Source organism: Camellia sinensis, chromosome 8 (genome assembly GCF_055761805.1).
Source record: "Camellia sinensis isolate YWXY chromosome 8, ASM5576180v1, whole genome shotgun sequence".
In the NCBI taxonomy this organism is placed as follows: domain Eukaryota; kingdom Viridiplantae; phylum Streptophyta; class Magnoliopsida; order Ericales; family Theaceae; genus Camellia; species Camellia sinensis.
The window spans coordinates 133,767,676-133,786,814 of NC_138968.1; the positions used below are offsets into that span (position 1 = coordinate 133,767,676).

The window sequence follows — 19,139 nt, forward strand, 5'->3', positions numbered from 1 at the left end:
ATAATTATTTACTCTCTTGTACCTTAACTAATTTATTTTTATGACTAATTTAGAAGAAATTGTTAGTGTGAAACCTGAAAAATTTAATGGTAACAATTTTGAAAGATGGCAAAAACAAACAAAATATTGGTTGATTGTGTTGGGTCTTATGTCTACCATAGAAGATCAGGATTTTGTTGGATCTTGGTTGTCACCCAAACAAATCGAATTTCATTACTATAACAGGATCCTTAGTGTGTTGTTTAACCATTTATATGATGTATATCAGTCAGCCACCTCGACTGCAAAAGAACTATGGAAAACCTTAGAGGCCGAATGTGGAGCTGTAGATGCTGGTATATGATGGGTTCATTGTCTCTAATTTTAGTGGGTATAAAATGAAAGATGACATACTTGTAGGAGACCAAATTCATGAGTTTCAAGAGCTGCTTAAAAAAGTAGAAAAGAAAGGGACAACTTTTGGTGAGGAGTTTAAAGTGTCTTGCCTTATTGATAAATTACCTCCATCTTGGAATGACTTTGCTAAGCGTCTTAGGCACAAACAAGGAGATCTTTCATTATCTCAACTAATCAATACACTTAGGGTGGAAGAGAAGCATAGATCAAATCTAGAAACTGGAAAAGAGAAAACTCCTAAGGTAAATTTGGTGGAAAATGGAATAAGAATAGTTCTAACAATAGGAATAACTTTTGACCTAAAAGTAAAATTTTCAAAAACAACCTTAAGTTTAAATCTAGAGGTCAAAATGGAGAACACCAAAATAACAACTACCAAGCCAATGCTAATAATTTTAAGGGACAAGGGAGTGGCAAAATGTTGTGCTATGTATGTGGAAGAACCAATCATTATGCTAAGGATTGTTTTTTTTAAAGGAGACTGATGAGTATAAATCAAGGTTCAACAATAAGCAAAGAAATCAAGATCATAATGCTCAATTGAATATGATTTTGAAGAAAGAAGAAATTGTCAAACCATCTTTTAGGTATAATCCTGAAATTAATTCTACTTTTGAATATCAAGATTGGTGGTTAGATTACGGGGCTAATATACATGTGTGTTTTGATTGTGGTTATTTTAAAACTTTCCAGAAATCAAGTGGAGGAAGTGTAACTTTGGAGAATGGATCAATTGCATCGATACTTGGCATTGGAGATATAAATTTGAAGATGACTTTTGGAAAAATCTTAACTTAGAGAGATGTGTGATATGTTCCTGAAGTTAGAAGAAATCTTATTAGTGAATCGTGTTTAGTATAGTTAGGTTACAAAATTATAATGGAATCGAATAAAATTGTAATAAGTAAAAATGATATTTTTATTGGTAAAGGTTTTGTATGTGATGGTTTATTTAAATTGAATGTATTTTTTGCAGTTAATTATATCTCTCATAATATTTTGAATATTGAAGTTTGTGATATGTGGCATGGAAGACTTGGACATGAATTTAAAGAAAATTATGAAAATGATGGATTTATATTTAGTACCTAAATCACCTATTGATGTTAAACGCAAATGTGAAATATGTATGCAAGCAAAACAACCTAAGAAACCTTATAAATCTATAGAAAGAAATTCACAGCTCTTAGACCACGACCCAAACCCACCCATAAAAATTTAGGTCATGACCGGCTTGTACTCAGGCCTCAGAGACAAAATTTCAAAACTATTCAAATCATATCGGGGCCTAAAGTGGAAGCAAAACAAATAATAATGTCCATTGAACTTGTGCATACATGATAGCTGGAATAATTAAAACATTTGGACACACTATAATTTTTATTCATATACAAATCTTATATATCTCACACACATATACATAAAACATAAATTCTAACAATGAAAAATTAAAGCCTCGACACAGAGGCGCCTTTTGGGTGGCTTGACATAACAGGCCCACACAAGAACTCCTAAGGCTGACTTAAGGTTGGTCTCTAGATTGATCACCTACATACATATAAAACACGGAGTGAGCTAAGCTCAATGAGTAATAATACAGTAAAATAGTGTAAATAGATAATCAAGGTTCTCACAATATTCATACTCATTTAAACAAAACGGCTTCAGGCCCAACGTATATCAAAACGGCCTTGGGCCCACACTTAGCACAAGCCGGCCTTAGGCCCAATCACATGTTAACAGCTGTTAAGAACGACCTCAGGTTCAAACATATCTTGTCGTATCACTGTATCTTATCATGGAGTAGAAGGAACATCGACATGTCTCCACCTCTCCTTGGGCCCAATGCATATATGTATGGGCCCAAGAGGTGACTCGTACGGATTCTAGAGGTGACTCCTACCGTAGTACTTAGTTCCGTACAACACTTTGTTCCATACCAGGAATCCATAGGTCTTAAAGACCGAACAGGTCATATCATGTCATAGCATAAACAAAATAGATAAACAAAATGGCCTTGGGCCCACCATATCATATTACAAACATTTCATATTTCATATCCATATTCCATATCATAGGTCTTGTAACTCATTCATCCGCATAAAACATAATTCTAGATCATCACAACAGTTATGTATCAAAATAAAAATAAATGAACATATCTTTACAATATTATTACTCACAGTGGGTTCCAAAAATGGTTGACTGGTCCTTGAATCTTGACCTGTAATCATAATGCACATAGCACACATATCGAAACATGGAATTACTTTCTTGATCAAATTTACTTTTCATAATCTTTTGTTAATCAAATAAACAAATCCCTTACTTTGCTCCACAACCAATTATTTATGTTGGTTCTAAACTCGTTAGTCCTCATAAACGAAAGGAAACTAGTTTGGGAGAGGAAATAGCATAAAACGGTTAAAAAGAAAGTGAACGATCTTCACTAATTTAAACATATCTTTTTTTGTACTTATAATTTAGATGTGGGACTACCACCATTGGAAACTAGACTTCTGGGACTTGAATTTAGGCTCAAGAATTACTTAAAATGGAGTCCGAATGATAGAGATATGATTATTTGAATTTGGGCTAAAACAAGAGTGTTCTGCACCTGTTGGTATTGGGCCCCACGTGCTGGACAACATGCTTTTTTAGCAGAATCAAATTGGATGCTGGAAATGGACTGTCGCACAATGAATCTTTAGCAGAATCAATGAAAAACATGAGATTATAATGATTTTCTAAATCAAAACCTCGAAAACACAATGAATCTTTAAGCAAGAAAGATCAAAATCCTTGTTTAGTTCTTTTCCAAAGTTTTTCAAAACTTCTTCTTCCAAAACCACATAAATCTTCATTTCATTTATCTTTTATGAGTTCAACTCATACAAAACCTCAAGATTAAGGCTTAACTTCTCACAATCTAACCCAAGTTAAGTAATTTCAAAGCAATCAACTCTTAGTCAAACAAATCCAAGTCTAATTTCACATATGTATATGTATATCATGTACGCTTAGAACTCAAAATGCTAACACCAAGTAATCATCTCCTTTAGGGTTCTTACTTTAATTTTCACCAATTTACAGCATTCAACTTCTTACTTCAACCTAGATTACATGATCTCATGAAGAATATAACTTGTATTCATAAAATTAGAGGAAGATGCTTACCTCAGTTGGCTAATTTGTTGTAGATTAGCCTATCTCTTCAAGTTTCTCTCTTCCTTCTTCTCCTTGAGCTCTCCCTCTCTCTTTCTCCTTTAGCCTATCTCTTCAATTTCAACGATAAGCTCAGGGAAGGAGGATTTGGGATGGTGTTTCATGGGACATTAAGCGATGGTACCAAAGTGGCAGTGAAGCGTCTCAATGGTTTTGGTCATGTTAAGAAGTCATTCTTAGCTGAAGTTGAGACAATAGGCAACATTCACCACGTCAATTTGGTGAGATTGGTTGGATTTTGTGCTGAAAAGTCATATCGGCTTTTAGTATATGAGTACATGTCCAATAGATCCATGGATAAATGGATCTTTCAAAGGCACCAAGAGCTAACACTAGGGTGGCAATCCAGGAAAAAGATCATCATGGATATAGCCAAGGGACTAACCTATCTCCATGAGGAATGTAGGCAGAAAACATTTCACCTGGATATCAAACCCCAAAACATCCTCTTAGATGAACACTTCAATGCGAAAATTTCTAATTTTGGATTGTCAAAACTAATTGATAAGGACCAAAGCCAAGTTGTAACAATGATGAAGGGAACACCCGGCTATTTGGCTCCTGAATGGTTGAGCTCAATTATCACTGAGAAAGTAGACGTCTATAACTTTGGTGTCGCGGTCTTGGAAATGTTGTGTGGGCAGAAAATTTTGGATAGGTCTCAGCCTGAGGAAGATATGTATTTACTAAGCCTATTTAAGAGGAAAGAAAAAGAGGAAAAACTTTTGGATATCGTTGATAAATACAATGATGACATGCAGATACATAGAGCGGAAGTCGGGGAGATGATGGGTGTTGCTATGTGGTGTTTACAAAATGATTTTTCTAGGAGGCCTTCAATGTCGGTGGTGGTTAAGGTCTTGGAGGGTTTTGTAGATGTTGAAAACAATTTGCATTATAACATCACAACTCCTGTGGTACCAAGAGCAATCACAGCCACTGGTCACCAAGAGGATGCCATTGGTGATGCTACTCCATTATTTCCATCAGCTTTATCAGGAGTCAGGACCAAGGTAATGAAAGTAGACTCCAATGTATAGATTACAGCTGATTGTTAAAAGTTTTTTGTATTTCTTTCTTTGTGTAGTTAACTACATTCTAAGATTTTTATCTGTGCAATTCACTCCCTAAGATACAAAGATTAATGGTGTTTTAAGTATTGTCTCCTTCCACCAATAAAATTTCAAGTCTCAATAATGTTCTTCCTTTTTATCTTTCTTGAATTTTCTTCCATCATTATTGCCATAGTGAAACATACAGAACCACATTCTCAAGTTCCAAAGTAAAAGGGGAAAAGATAGATATTTTGTGAGAAGATGTGAGTTTCTCATGATTCAAGTAAAACGTGAGTGTCAGTTAGTTGGTTTTTCAAACTTTCTTTCCAAAAGAAGTGTAAATTAATTTTGAAGAAAGAACAAAGCCAACTTACATTTTGGACAAATTCAGAGCCATTTTTATGATTAATTCATTTGGTTGATGGGATATGTTCTTGAATTGCTTGGAAAAAACATTTTGTAAATCTGTTAGTCTGCAGAATGTGCATTTTTTCCCCCTCACCTTGAACTTGACATGGAAAACAGAAAGAGAGTGACATGCACTTGCCATGTTTTTTCCCCTTTGCGTTTTCGTAACCTACTGATCAGTAACAGAAAAAGAAAAAAACCGAATCTGTATTGCACTAATTTTCTTTCCTTCACGTTTTTCATCAATTCAGCACTTTTGAACAATGCCCAGCCTGTTGAGCATTAAATCTGCCCCAGTCATATTTTGTATCTGCTTTAGAAGGAAATCCATTTGTCAAATTCGAGAATGGAAGCTTTAACGGCTGCACAATTCCTCTTTAAACAAGCACTTCTTATGACCATCAATATCATAGTCTTCTAAAGCTCATAGATAATAATTTATATTATAGTCAGTTCCCTATGGTGGGGAAACAAGGTTAGCTTGGAAAAACTGAGTTGGAGGATTGCAAGAAGACTTGTTTGAAGAACTGTTCATGTAAAGGAGCTTTATTATTTGCATATCAAATGGCTAATAATCTTTTCAAGGGGAGGTTGCTTATTATTGTTGGAAGTCTTTTCTTTTACAACTAATGATGATGGTATGCCAACCGTGGGCTTGGTGGTTTGTGATTTGTGGTGGCTGTTTAGGAAACAGCAACGGAGGTCATGATGGTTTGTGATTGGCCAAAAGTACGACTAGGTGCTGTGCTGAATGACGAAATAATTTTTCCAACAATTGAGGTGCATGGTGATCAAGCAACTTTGCTCTGATCTGATTGGATGAAAGAGTATAATGATTACATTCATTCATTCAGAACATCTTCATTCCAAATGATTAGATTTGGATGAATTGAATAGCAAAGAGAGTGATGATGGTGAAAGCAGGAATAAGTAACAAAGAAGCTAGATGCCATATCATGATGACACAAAATTGGTCAAGACACATTTAAATTAACTGTAAAAACTAACATCATTTTATCCTTGTTCAATAATTTGTGAGTAGTTGGTTATATTCCAATACTTTGAATGTTACCCTCTTGGTCCATGATATATAGCAGTCAATTGGGCATGTGGCTAGCCTGGGTGGGACACCTTGGGACAGATATGACTATGAATTGATCCTCTTTAAAGGAAAAATTATTTAGGCCCCGTTTGGAGACTTACCTTTTTAGCTAAAAAGTTAAAAAGTTATCTTTTTAGCCAAAAAGCCAACAATTCATACCAAAAAGTCAAAGATTCTATTTTCTCTCTATTTTTTGTACATCTTTTCGTAATTAGCCAAAAAGTCATCCCAAACATATAAGTTTTTTTTACCTACTTTTTTAGCCAAATAGAGAAAAAGTTACTAAATTAGCATGTTCCCAAACGATGCCTTAGTTGTATTGGGTACCACGTATACCAATCACCAAATATCAAATCTCTTATTGTTTTCTCATGTCTTAATATAAATTCGTGAGCTACACTTTTTTCACTAATCACAACATTCCTGACAATATTTCTAAGGCATCATCTGAAAATGCCTCAGGATCACCAAATAAATTTTCTTTGGAGCCACTCCAATTAATGCACCTCCCTTCGACAACTTGATTAGGGTCTTTACTCCAATCAACATACTAGTTGTAACATTAATTTGTTCTCCCTTGTGGTAGGATAGACCACGGTAGACCTCCCTTCAACTATACTTCATAAATATGCATTAAGGTATCGATGGCAAGTATGAGATGTGAAGTTCTTTTTATACTTGTTGGACAGTTAATTTTATGATTTGATTCAGCTTAGTTCATTTTTTTTTTTTTTTTGGTTTAATCTACCACAAACATGAATTAAACTAAAACAAAAGAGGGAAACCTTGTGCTCAGTGACCCAAACATTACTGATTGTTGAGTCAAGATCCTTTGTCTTCTTTACTTGTCCCAATCCTCTGTCCAGATCCCAATCCTTTGTCCCATTATCCACGAGTTGCCATGTGTCTATCACTAAAGAAAAACTAATCCTCCACAGTTTTTTGTTTGGGAACTTCCAAATAAACAATTTTTTTTGGGGGGGTCTTTAGTGACAACTTTTTAAATCGTATTAAAATTTTTTACTTTTCGAATCATTTTTTTTTTTGGCATACCCTTTGAACCACTACTAATTTGCAGTAGATATGGTACCATAGCGTGGCAAGTGTGAACTGCACTTGCCCTATTTTAAGCAGATAAATGATAAGCATCATAATCTTGGATGTTCTCAAATTACTCCCTTGTCCTGGAAAGCTTCAAAATATCACAAACTCATAGAGCTAAACAATGTTACCTACTTCACTGTCAAGGCTGACAGGTCAAATACTATGAATACACATACATGAAGAGTAGTTGCAAGCAACCTGTTTAAGTAACTGCTCATGCAAGGCTGCTCTGTTTTGTTTAAGTGAAGTGTCCAATTAAAATTCAAGTGGAAAAGGCTCTATATATGCTAACATAGATGATCTCAGTGAAGGCAATATAAAGTGCAGTTCAAGTCAACAATCAGCTTTATAATCAAACTGGTATCCAGCCTTGGAGCATTTTTTCCCCAGTCTGTGTATCATAGATAGCTTCTCTATGTGTTTTTCTTTTTCAAGGAAGAAGAGGGGGACTGATGAAAGCGAGGAGGATTATTTAGATAAAAAATTGCTGGGAATGCCCATGAGATTCTCTTCGGATTGAGCTCAAGGTCACTGACTGATGTAACTTCGAAAGGAAACTTTGGCAAGGATGATATGGATATTGGTGAGGGAACTCTCTTCTAAGCAATGGCAACAAAGTTGCAGTGAAGCATCTTGATGGCTTAGGCCACGTCAAGAAGTCTTTTTCTTCGCTGAGCAAGTCCAGATAATAGGCAGCACTCACCATCTGAACTTGTTAAAATTGGTGGAACATTGTGACAAGAAATCATGGATTTTTAATTTATGAATGCCGCTGTTTGGTACGGCTTATGGTGCTGTTTATAGCTCTCCTTTTTTTATGATGAAAGTTTTTATTAGAGTGTTTGGTATAGTTTCTACTTATAATTTATAAGATAAAAATAATTTAAATAAGTTAGAAAAAATAGTTTAAATAAGATAGGAAAAAAATATAGAGTTTTATTGAGAAGCAAGTGCAAGGTGTCATGGTATTCAAAATCCTTTATGGAAAAATTTAGAGGCTGTTGGCCACGGGCGGAGCTAACAAGGGGCAGGGGAGTCACATGACCCTTGAGTTTTGGAATTTTTTTTTTTTTAAAAAAAAAACAAACATAAAGAAAATATTTTAAATAAAAAAATTTATAAAAATATTATTTTAAATGTCAATGACATTTTTAAAATAATAAGAATAATAATGGTTATTTTGATTGAAAATAAAGTGATTGCGATATTATTATCTATGAAAATTCTAATATAATGGTGATATCTATCACTATTGACATGTAAACATAATGAATCTCAATGAAAATATAGAATTTATTAAATTGTTAGTTACATTTGACATGTAGCGTTCATTCTCCATGAGTTTATTTACTATTGGTTGGTGATATCACATGTTAACGATAACGTGGTACAACTGTTATATTGAATTTTTACGGATATTTTGTATAAAAAATTATTTGATCATTATATAATTTATTTTAAAACTTTATATCCATGACTTTTTTTAATATTGTCCATGATACACTAATTACAAATAATACTTAGCTTATTTGGTCCTAGTTTTCAAAAAATAATTTTCAAAAAATTCTATATTTTTATTTTCCATATTTTAATGTTTTTAGTAATTTTTTAAATATTTTAAGAATTTTTTTTTTTAATTTTTAGACACACCTAACATAAATATACCTAAAAAGTATATTATTTGTAAAAAAAACTTTAAAAAATACACTAAATGCCAAAAAATATAAAAATAATATGAAAATTCAGTACATTTTAAATTTTTTTGTGTATTTATTAATTTTTTAAAATATTTTTTCGCAAATATTTTACTATTTGATACATATCTAAGTAATGTACATCTAAAAAAGTAAAAAAATTGTTTAAAATTTAAAAAATATTCACTAAAACCAAAAAAATATGAAAAATTAAAAACTTAGTTTTCAGAAAACAAAATTCAGAAAATTAAAACCAAACGCACTGATTATTATTTTTTTTAATCTTTCTTGAAGTTAATGGTAAAAATTTATGTGAAATATTTTTATAAAATTTTTTTAATATTGTAATTAATAAATGCCCCCTCTGATTTAATTTCTTGGCTCTGCCACTGGTTGGCCGGTGCTCTGCTACTCACTCCATTGCTGTCATATGCTTTGTTAAGTTGGGAGAAATTTTATACAATAATCATAAATATTATTGTTAGAAAACTTAGAGGTTAAAGTTAATTATTTTTTGGATACTTGTCAGTCTCTTAAAGTGTACACATAAGAAAAATTAACGAAGATGTAGATGGAATGACTAAATTATAACCGGATATAAAGTGCATGTGCCAAATTGTTCAATTTGAAACTATAGGGACAAAAGTAAAATTTGAGTCAAAATACATTAAAAGTTTAAGATTATACAATAAGTTTCTTCATTAAAAATAAGAATTATTCTCCCTTAACAAAATATGAACAAAAGAAATAAATTTCACTTTTAACTTTATTATAATCAAAATGGAATTTGATGCTATTTTAAAATTTGAAAATCATTTAAATTTGATTTAAAACTAAATTTTAATACAATTTTCCTTTTAATATACAAAATTGGAAAGTCAAGATAACTAAATTTCATTGTAATTTCTCTATCCGTGCCGCGCAATATGATAACCTACCTCTGTGGTAGAACTCATTAAATCAATAAAATGATGATAACCATTTAAAATAAAGGATGAATTACACCAACGGTCCCTATAGTTTAGGTCTTGTGCCACTTTGATCCTGTATTTTTCATTTGTGACACATTTAATCCTGAATTTTGAATCTGGTTGCAAATAAGGACAATTGAAGATACCATTGCTCAATTTCAAGAGCAAAGCCATCAATTTGATAAAATATAAATTAATTTGACAAAAATAAATGTCAAAAAAATATTTTTAAATTTTTAAAGATTATTTCTACCCACTAAAGATAAAATTATATAAAATTGATAAATTTTTTAGACATTTATTTATTTTTTTAACAAATTAATTTTTATTATGTGTTTAGATGATGATCATGTAATGGGTGGTTGTTTTATTTTCATGAAATTAGTTTCTATTTTTCTAAAAGTCAAATATGGCAACAACTTTGATATCATTATTAAACCAATCTATTAAATAAAAAAATTCAAAACTAAAAATATTTCATATATCAAATATATCGATTATACATTAAAACTCTAACAATCACCCATTACATAATCATCATCCAAACACATAATAAAAATTAACTTGAAATGTCTAAAAGATTTATCAATTTTACATAATTTTATTTTTGGTAGGTAGAAATTATTTTTAAAAAATTCAAAAATATTTTTTTGATATTTATTTTTGTCAAATTAGTTTATATTTTATCAAATTGACGATTTTGCTCTTGAAATTGAGCAATGATATCTTCAATTATCCTTATTTGGAACAAAATTCAAAATTCAAGGTCAAATGTGTCACAATTGAAAAGTTAGAGACTAAAGTGACAAGAGCCCTAAACTATAGGGATTGTCCTTATAGTTAGAGACCAAAGTGATTGTCCTTATTAAAAAGTTAGAGACCAAAGTGACAAGAGCCCTAAACTATAGGGATTGACGACTTTGCTCTTGAAATTAAACAATGATAAATGTGTCACAATTGAAAAGTTAGAAACCAAAGTGACAAGAGCCCTAAACTATAGGGATTGTTAGTATAATTCGCCCTAAAATAAAATACAAAATATGATTATATTGTAAAATTATTGGTTTGAAAAAATGACACCAAATCATGTTTTGAGTCTCTACATCTTTGATAAACTAAAAGATTAAGAGGGAGATTTCTATGTTTTTAATAAAATATACGTATATATAATAAAAAATAAAATAAAATTGAAAATGGGGGCTCCAGGTGCCTTAATGGCTCAGCAGAAAAAAATTGTGCGCATAGATGCAGCCAACAAAATTTGTGTTCACCCATGAAACAAAAACAAAAACAAAGAAGTGTTAGGCCTGGTAAACAACATTTGAAATGCACTTTATGTGTCGTTTTGCATTCTCCCCCCCTAGTTAGATTGTTATCCGGTAACTCATCAATCTATTATATGTTCTGATATTATATTAAACTAGCATATCACCCGTGCTATGCACAAATTGTGTTTACAATTATCTATATATGTGAATTGTGATTTTTAAATATTTTCTTTTTTTTTTTAAATGTGTTCTTTTTTTCGTTTTTTATATTATATTAAAGTTTAATATTTTGATAATAATCATATGTGTTGAATTTTTTAAGGAATTAATGTCTTTTTTTTAATTATATTATATTAAAGTTTAATATTTTGATAATAATCATATGTGTTGAACTTTTCAAGAAATTTTTTTTATGCTTATTCTTAATGCATTAAAGTGTTATTATAAAGGATAATAATCATATGTGCTGGGACTTTTCAATGAATTCATATGTGTTGGATTTCAATTTTTTTTTTTTATGCTTGTTCTTTATGCATTAAAGTATTATTATGAGGGTAAGACTTGGGAGTTGGGAAAAGTTAATAAATACTAAGATTTTTTTTTTAAATCAAAAAATTAGGAAATTTAGATTGGGAGATTGGAGCTCCCACAAGACTGAGGTTAAAAAACCGTTTTTGCTTAATATATAGTATAAAAGTATAGATAGATTGTTGATTATCAACTCATTTAAGTGTTTATAGTTATTTTTTATTTATATTATATTCTCAATGTGCATTTGCCGCCACAAAATCTGGAGTTTGCAGCACAACTTTCATCTTCAACCGTCTTCCTCTTTTGCTTTTGCAAAAACCAAAACAAAAACCAACTGATGAAGAAGAAGAAACAGGGGTAACGGATAGACCTTATTGTCTGTATTGTTGCTCTATTTATTATTATCTTGTTGCTGCTATCACCTTTTTCATAACCTATGCACCTTTGAACAATGCCCAACCTCCATATCCATCTCCATCTCCAGTGGCGAACTTATCCACTTCTTGGATCAACACCCCCTCAATTTTAATTAATTCCAGCGAAGTTATCTTAAAATTGACACCCGTCTACAATGGATCCACTGACTCACGTTTGATGTGTGGCTTCTATTGCTATGATATTAATGCATGCCTCTTTGGTGTCGCAATCTACCATTGGATTTATTTATTTCCCCCCTACTACTCGTTCACGATAAATGACCCACAACTAGTTTGGTCTGCTAATCGGGATCGTCCTGTTCAAATTAATGCCACCTTACAACTCACTGGAAACGGAGATTTGATATTGCGAGACGCGGATGGCACTTTCCTATGGTCTATCAACACATCAGGAAAGTCTGTCTTTGGCTTGAAATTCACCGAATCCGGAAACCTTGTGCTCTTTGACAGAAACGATGCAACGGTTTGGCAGTCATTTCATCACCCAACTGACTCCTTACTTGTTGGCCAGACTTTGTTTCCTGGCCAGAAGTGTTAAAACTCCACCTACTCCACTACACCTACTCTCCACCCACACCTACTCTCTACCCACATCTCCTATATAAAGGAGACCAACCATGTACATAATATATAACAATCATCACATACAATTTATTCTCTCTCTATTTCTCTATACATTATTTCTTACATGGTATCAAAGCCATAAGATTTAGGCCTGTATTTCTTTCTCACCGGCGGGCAGCCGGCCGGCAACTTTGCCTTTGCTGCCCACTGGAATTTTCTACACATACCTTCTCACCCCCACCTCTTCTTACCTACCGCCGTCCCAAACCCTAGACAGAGAGAGAGAGATGGGTCGTGTGATCAGAGCTCAACGTAAGGGTGCTGGGTCCGTATTCTAGTCCCACACCCACCACCGCAAGGGTCCAGCTCGGTTCCGCAGCCTCGACTTCGGCGAGCGCAACGGCTACCTGAAGGGCGTGATCACCGAGATCATCCACGACCCAGGTCGCGGTGCGCCTCTGGCTCGAGTCACGTTCCGCCACCCCTTCCGATTCAAGCACCAGAAGGAGCTCTTCGTCGCCGCCGAAGGCATGTACACTGGCCAGTTCGTTTTCTGCGGAAAGAAAGCCAATCTCATGGTTGGCAATGTTCTTCCTCTCAGATCTATCCCTGAAGGTGCTGTTGTTTGGAACGTTGAACACCATGTCGGTGATCGTGGTGTCTTGGCTAGAGCTTCTGGTGATTACGCTATTGTTATCAGTCGTAACCCAGATAATGGTACCTCAAGGATCAAACTCCCATCAGGAGCGAAAAAGATTGTGCCCAGTGGGTGTCGGGCCATGATTGGCCAGGTTGCCGGAGGAGGACGTACTGAAAAGCCCATGCTCAAGGCTGGTAACGCATATCACAAGTATCGTGTCAAGAGGAACAGCTGGCCCAAGGTTCGTGGTGTGGCTATGAATCCCGTGGAGCATCCCCATGGTGGTGGTAACCATCAACATATTGGTCATGCCAGCACTGTTCGCCGTGATGCACCACCTGGGCAAAAGGTTGGTCTTATTGCTGCCAGGATGAGCCAAAGAAAGAAGCGAAGAAGGAACCAGCAAAGCCCAAAGAATAAGCTGGTGAGGAAGAGGAGGAGGCACCAGCCCCAACCTGCACTCTCTTTCACACGTAGTTCCCAAACACATCCACTACCTCACCTTTATTTTTATTATTATAAAGCACTGCCCCTCGTTGAGCTCAGACTCATGACTCATTATTATGCTTCCCACTCTCTCCAACTTTCTTTATTATATATATATATATATATATCTCTTTTTATTATACTATATTACCCAAACACTCTCCACTTTCACACCACGCCGTCTGATCCCACTATACCCTTTATTTATTTTATTTTATCTTCCTTCTTTCACAAAAAAAAAAAAAAAAAAAAAAATCCATTCACATCCAACTCGTTTTCATTCCACAAACTTGTCATTTCTTCTTGCCGGGATCAACCCCGATCACAATTTTACACAAAAAAAAAAAAAAAACCAAACAAACAAAACAACCACATCCACAGGCGGGATTTTTCTTCTCTACTCTGCCGCCGGTCTCTTCTTCTTGCCTCCGTCCTGGGCGGCCCTTGACGGTGCTGCCTCCGTGTTTCCCAATCCACTGAGCACGTTCACTCCCCCCTGCTCCTCCACTGCAGCATATGGCGGACCTCCAAATCGGAACATAACAGTGGCCTTCCGCTTCAGCTCCTTGTTTTCCGCTTTTAGCACACATATCTCTGCTCGCACATCCTTACACATGCGCTGGAGCAGAGCCAGTTGGGCGTTTAACTGCTGCACCTCATTTGTCCTACTCTGAAGCCGGTGCGACAAGTTTGTGACCGCAGTCATGGTCTCCACACATGATTTCAATGTATACTGATTGGCCTCAATATCCGATTGCACTGCCATTTTTTGCTCCACAGACCGCATAGGAACGTTCAACGGAGCAAAACCAGAGGCGCTTGGTTGAGGTTCAAGGGCAACCGCACCGGTTATCTCTCTTGTGGACTCGTTGAGGTCGGGAAAGAGAGTGAGCAGACCACGGGAAGAAGATGCCATGTTCTGGGTAGCTGAACGGGAAGAAGAGGCCATGTTATGGGTTGCTGAGTATTTCAGATGTTACAGAGTGTTTCAGGGTTTGCAGCTCTTAGAGAAAAGCTCTCAGAGACCGAAGAGGTTTCAACTGGTTTGTTCTGCTTCCAAGCCTCAGGCTTCGCTTTGGTTTATATAGCCAATGCCGAAGAGGACGACTCGCGCTCTGTCGATCACGTGCATCGCCGCGTGTCTGGCGCGACTTTTGATGGCTCGCCGCTCGATGATTTCTGTCGGGCACGGCTTTTGATGCAGTGGGCTCGCCTTTTGAGGGCGCGACTTTTGAGGGCTCGATATATATATCCATGTATATATATTTGGGCAGCCTATATACACAATCATATAGTGTATTCTATATCGGTCCGGCATGACCCCATAAACTGTCCCGACATTGATTCCGGTTAGTTTTTACAACGGTTCGGCATGACCCCATAAACTGTCCCGACATTGATTCCGGTTAGCTTTTACAACGGTCTGACATGACCTCGTAAACTGTCCAGACATCTGCTACAATGGTCTGACATAACCATACAGTGTCCTCTACAACGATCTGACATGCCCGCACAGTGTCTTCACCAGCGGTCCAACAGGACCATACAGTGTCTCCTATCCTCTTTTATTTTATGTATTAGTCTATTTTCTTATTTTGTTACTCTTTCCAAACTCAAGTTGATTTGTGTCTATCCTCCTTGAGTTTGAGGGGGACTGTTAAAACTACACCTACTCCACCTACTCCACATACTCCACTACACATACTCTCCACCCACACCTACTCTCCACCCACATCTCCTATATAAAGGAGACCAACCATGTACATAATATATAACAATCATCACATACAATTTATTCTCTCTCTCTTTCTCTATACATTATTTCTTACAAGAAGCTCACCTCCCGCACATCCTCATCGAACTCGACTCCAGGTTTGTTTTCTCTCACAGTTCAGGATTACAGGCTGTTGGGTTATGTAGAATCCAATCCACCCTTGCCCTATTTTCAATCCAAATTAGGTTTCATAAATTATGTCAAATACGACAATGGAAGCTTCAACGGGCGGAATATCCCTCTTGCATCATCATCAGGTCAAATCATGAGGTTGGATCCTGATGGGCATTTGAACGTTTATGAGTCGGGAATATTGCATTGGAATGCAGTGGTGGATCTGCTGACATCTAGTATTGGTGATTGTGGGTATCCCATGGTCTGCAGCAATTATGGTATTTGTTCTTCAAATGGCTAGTGCGTTTGTCCTGACGATGCCAATAGTGAAACAAACACTTTCAGGCAAATAAGTTACAGGCAACCCAACCTTGGATGTTCCCTTGTTACACCCATTTCTTGTAGCCATTCTCAATATCACACCCTTTTGGAGCTTAAGAATACTAGTTACTTTTACTTCAACATAATATACACAGACAAAAACAGTTTCCTTGATGAGAAAATAGATTTAGAGGATTGCAAGAAGAGTTGCTTGAAAAACTGTTCATGCAAAGCTGCTTTGTTTGCATATGATTCAAGGAAAGGTTGCTTATTATTGTCTGAAGTCTTTCCTCTTATAAATAATGAGGGAAGTGTTGAGACCGTTACCGTATTTCTTAAAGTGCAGAAATCTTTGACTGCACCCACAAATTCTCCTTCAAAGAAATCAAGAAAAGTCAAAATCATGCTGGGTTCCAATCTCAGAACTTTCTTTGGTGTATTTTTTGTGGTTACCTCTTGCTTTTTCCTACTAACGAAGAAATGAGGATCCGAGGAACTTGATGAATTCTTCGTCGATCAAGTACCAGGGAGTCCTACTAGATTTTCTTATGAAGAATCGAGAGTCATGACAAGCAATTTCAACGATAAGCTCAGGGAAGGAGGATTTGGGACGGTGTTTCATGGAACATTAAGCGATGGTACCAAAGTGGCAGTGAAGCGTCTCAATGGTTTTGGTCATGTTAAGAAGTCATTCTTCGCTGAAGTTGAGACAATAGGCAACATTCACCACGTCAATTTGGTAAGATTGGTTGGATTTTGTGCTGAAAAGTCATATCGGCTTTTAGTTTATGAGTACATGTCCAATGGATCCATGGATAAATGGATCTTTCAAAGGCACCAAGAGCTAACACCTGGGTGGCAATCCAGGAAAACGATCATCATGGATATAGCCAAGGGACTAACCTATCTCCATGAGGAATGTAGGCAAAAAATATTTCACCTGGATATCAAACCCCAAAACATCCTCTTAGATGAACACTTCAATGCGAAAATTTCTGATTTTGGATTGTCAAAACTAATTGATAAGGACCAAAGCCAAGTTGTAACAATGATGAAGGGAACACCCAGCCATTTAGCTCCTGAATGGTTAAGCTCAATTATCACTGAGAAAGTAGATGTCTATAGCTTTGGTGTCGTGGTCTTGGAAATGTTGTGTGGGCAGAAAATTTTGGATAGGTCTCAGCCTAAGGAAGATATGCATTTACTATGTCTATTTAAGAGGAAAGCAAAAGAGGAACAACTTTTGGATATTGTTGATAAATACAATGATGACATGCAGACACATGGAGCAGAAGTCGTGGAGGTGATGGGTGTTGCTATGTGGTGTTTACAAAGTGATTTTTCCTGGAGGCCTTCAATGTCAGTGGTGGTTAAGGTCTTGGAGGGTTTTGTAGATGTTGAAAACAATTTGGATTATTACATCACAACTCCTGTGGTACCAAGAGCGATCACAGCCACTGGTCACCTAGAGGATGCCATTGGTGATGCTACTCCATTATTTCCATCAGCTTTATCAGGACCAAGGTAACGAAAGTAGACTCCAACGTATAGATAACAACCGATTGTTAAAAGTTTTTTGCATTTCTTTCTTTATGTAGTTAACTTTATTCTAAGATTTTTATCTCTGCAAATCATGCCCTAAGATAAAAAGATTAATGGTGTATTAGGTATTGTCTCCTTCCACCAATAAAATTTCAACTCTCAATAATGTTCTTCCTTTTTATCTTTCTTGAATTTTCTTCCATCATCATTGCCACAGTGAAACATATAGAACCACATGAATGTAGTGAGCTAAATTTGATTTCCCATACCTAAAATTCAAACATTCTCAAGTTCCAAAGTAAAAGGGGAAAAGATAGATATTTTGTGAGAAGATGTGAGTTTCTCAGGATTCAGGTAAAACAAGAGTGTCAATTACTTGGTTTTTCAAACTTTCTTTCCAAAAGAAGTGTAAATTAATTTTGAAAAAGGAACAAAGCTAGCTTATATTTTGGACAAATTCAAAGCCATTTTTATGACTAACTCATTTGGTTGATGGGATATGCTCTTGAATTGCTTGGAAAGAAAACATTTTGTAAATCTGTCAAGTCTGCAGAATGTGCATTTTTTTCCCCTCACCTTGAACTTGACTGGGAAAACAAGAAGAGAGTGGCATGCACTTGCCATCAGTAACAGAAAAAGAAAAAAATTGAATCTGTATTGCACTAATTTTCTTTCCTCCGCGTTTTTCATCAATTCAGCACTTTTGAACAATGCCCAGCATGTTGAGCATAAATCTGCCCCAATCATATTTTGAATCTGCTTTAGAAGGAAATCCACTTGTCAAATTCGAGAATGGAAGCTTCAATGGCTGCACAATTCCTCTTTAAACAAGCACTTCTTATGACCATCAATATCATAGTCTTCTTAAGCTCAAAGATACCAAATACTTTATATTATACTCAGTTCCCTATGGTGGGGAAACAAGGTTGGCTTGGAAAAACTCGGTTGGAGGATTGCAAGAAAACTTGTTTGAAGAACTATTCATGTAAAGGGGCTCTATTATTTGCATATCAAATGGCTAGTAATCTTTTCAAGGGGAGGTTGCTTATTATTGTTGGAAGATTTTTCTTTTACAACTAATGAGGGATGCCATGCCAATGTCTGTGTTTATAAAGAGATCCAGTCTCGGTGCTTTCATTGGTTTATGTATATGCGCTTGGGACATATAAGACTGAATTAGTCCTCTTGGGGCATGTTAAACAACCGGGTCACCTTGGGACATATAAGACTGAATTAGTCCTCTTTGGAGGCAGTACACCTCTCTTTAAAACTTGATTGATTAGGGTCTTTGCTCCAATCAATAGACAAGTTGTCACATTAATTTGGTCCTCTTTTGGCAGCATAGCATAGACAATGGTAAACCTCTTTTCAACTATGTTACACCCTCAAAATAATACATATAACCCAACAATCATGACATTCTTAGACATAAGAAAATAAAGCATAATTTCATTTATCAGAGTATTTAGTACAAAAAGTATTACATGTTGACAACAAAAGTAAATGC

The 19,139-nt window shown here is 35.4% G+C and overlaps 1 protein-coding gene and 1 pseudogene across 1 annotated transcript; both read left to right on the top strand.

Annotated features, from left to right (window-relative positions):
• The first annotated feature begins 13,027 nt into the window (after positions 1–13,027).
• Positions 13,028–14,969, top strand: LOC114296804 (large ribosomal subunit protein uL2z). Its single transcript, XM_082885528.1, is given in 2 exon segments — positions 13,028–13,819; positions 14,874–14,969. Coding segments are annotated over 2 exon segments (873 nt in total). The 5' UTR covers positions 13,028–13,042.
• A 951-nt stretch (positions 14,970–15,920) lies between these two features.
• On the top strand, positions 15,921–17,618 carry LOC145798064 (putative receptor-like protein kinase At5g20050; annotated as a pseudogene).
• Positions 17,619–19,139: the final 1,521 nt, after the last annotated feature.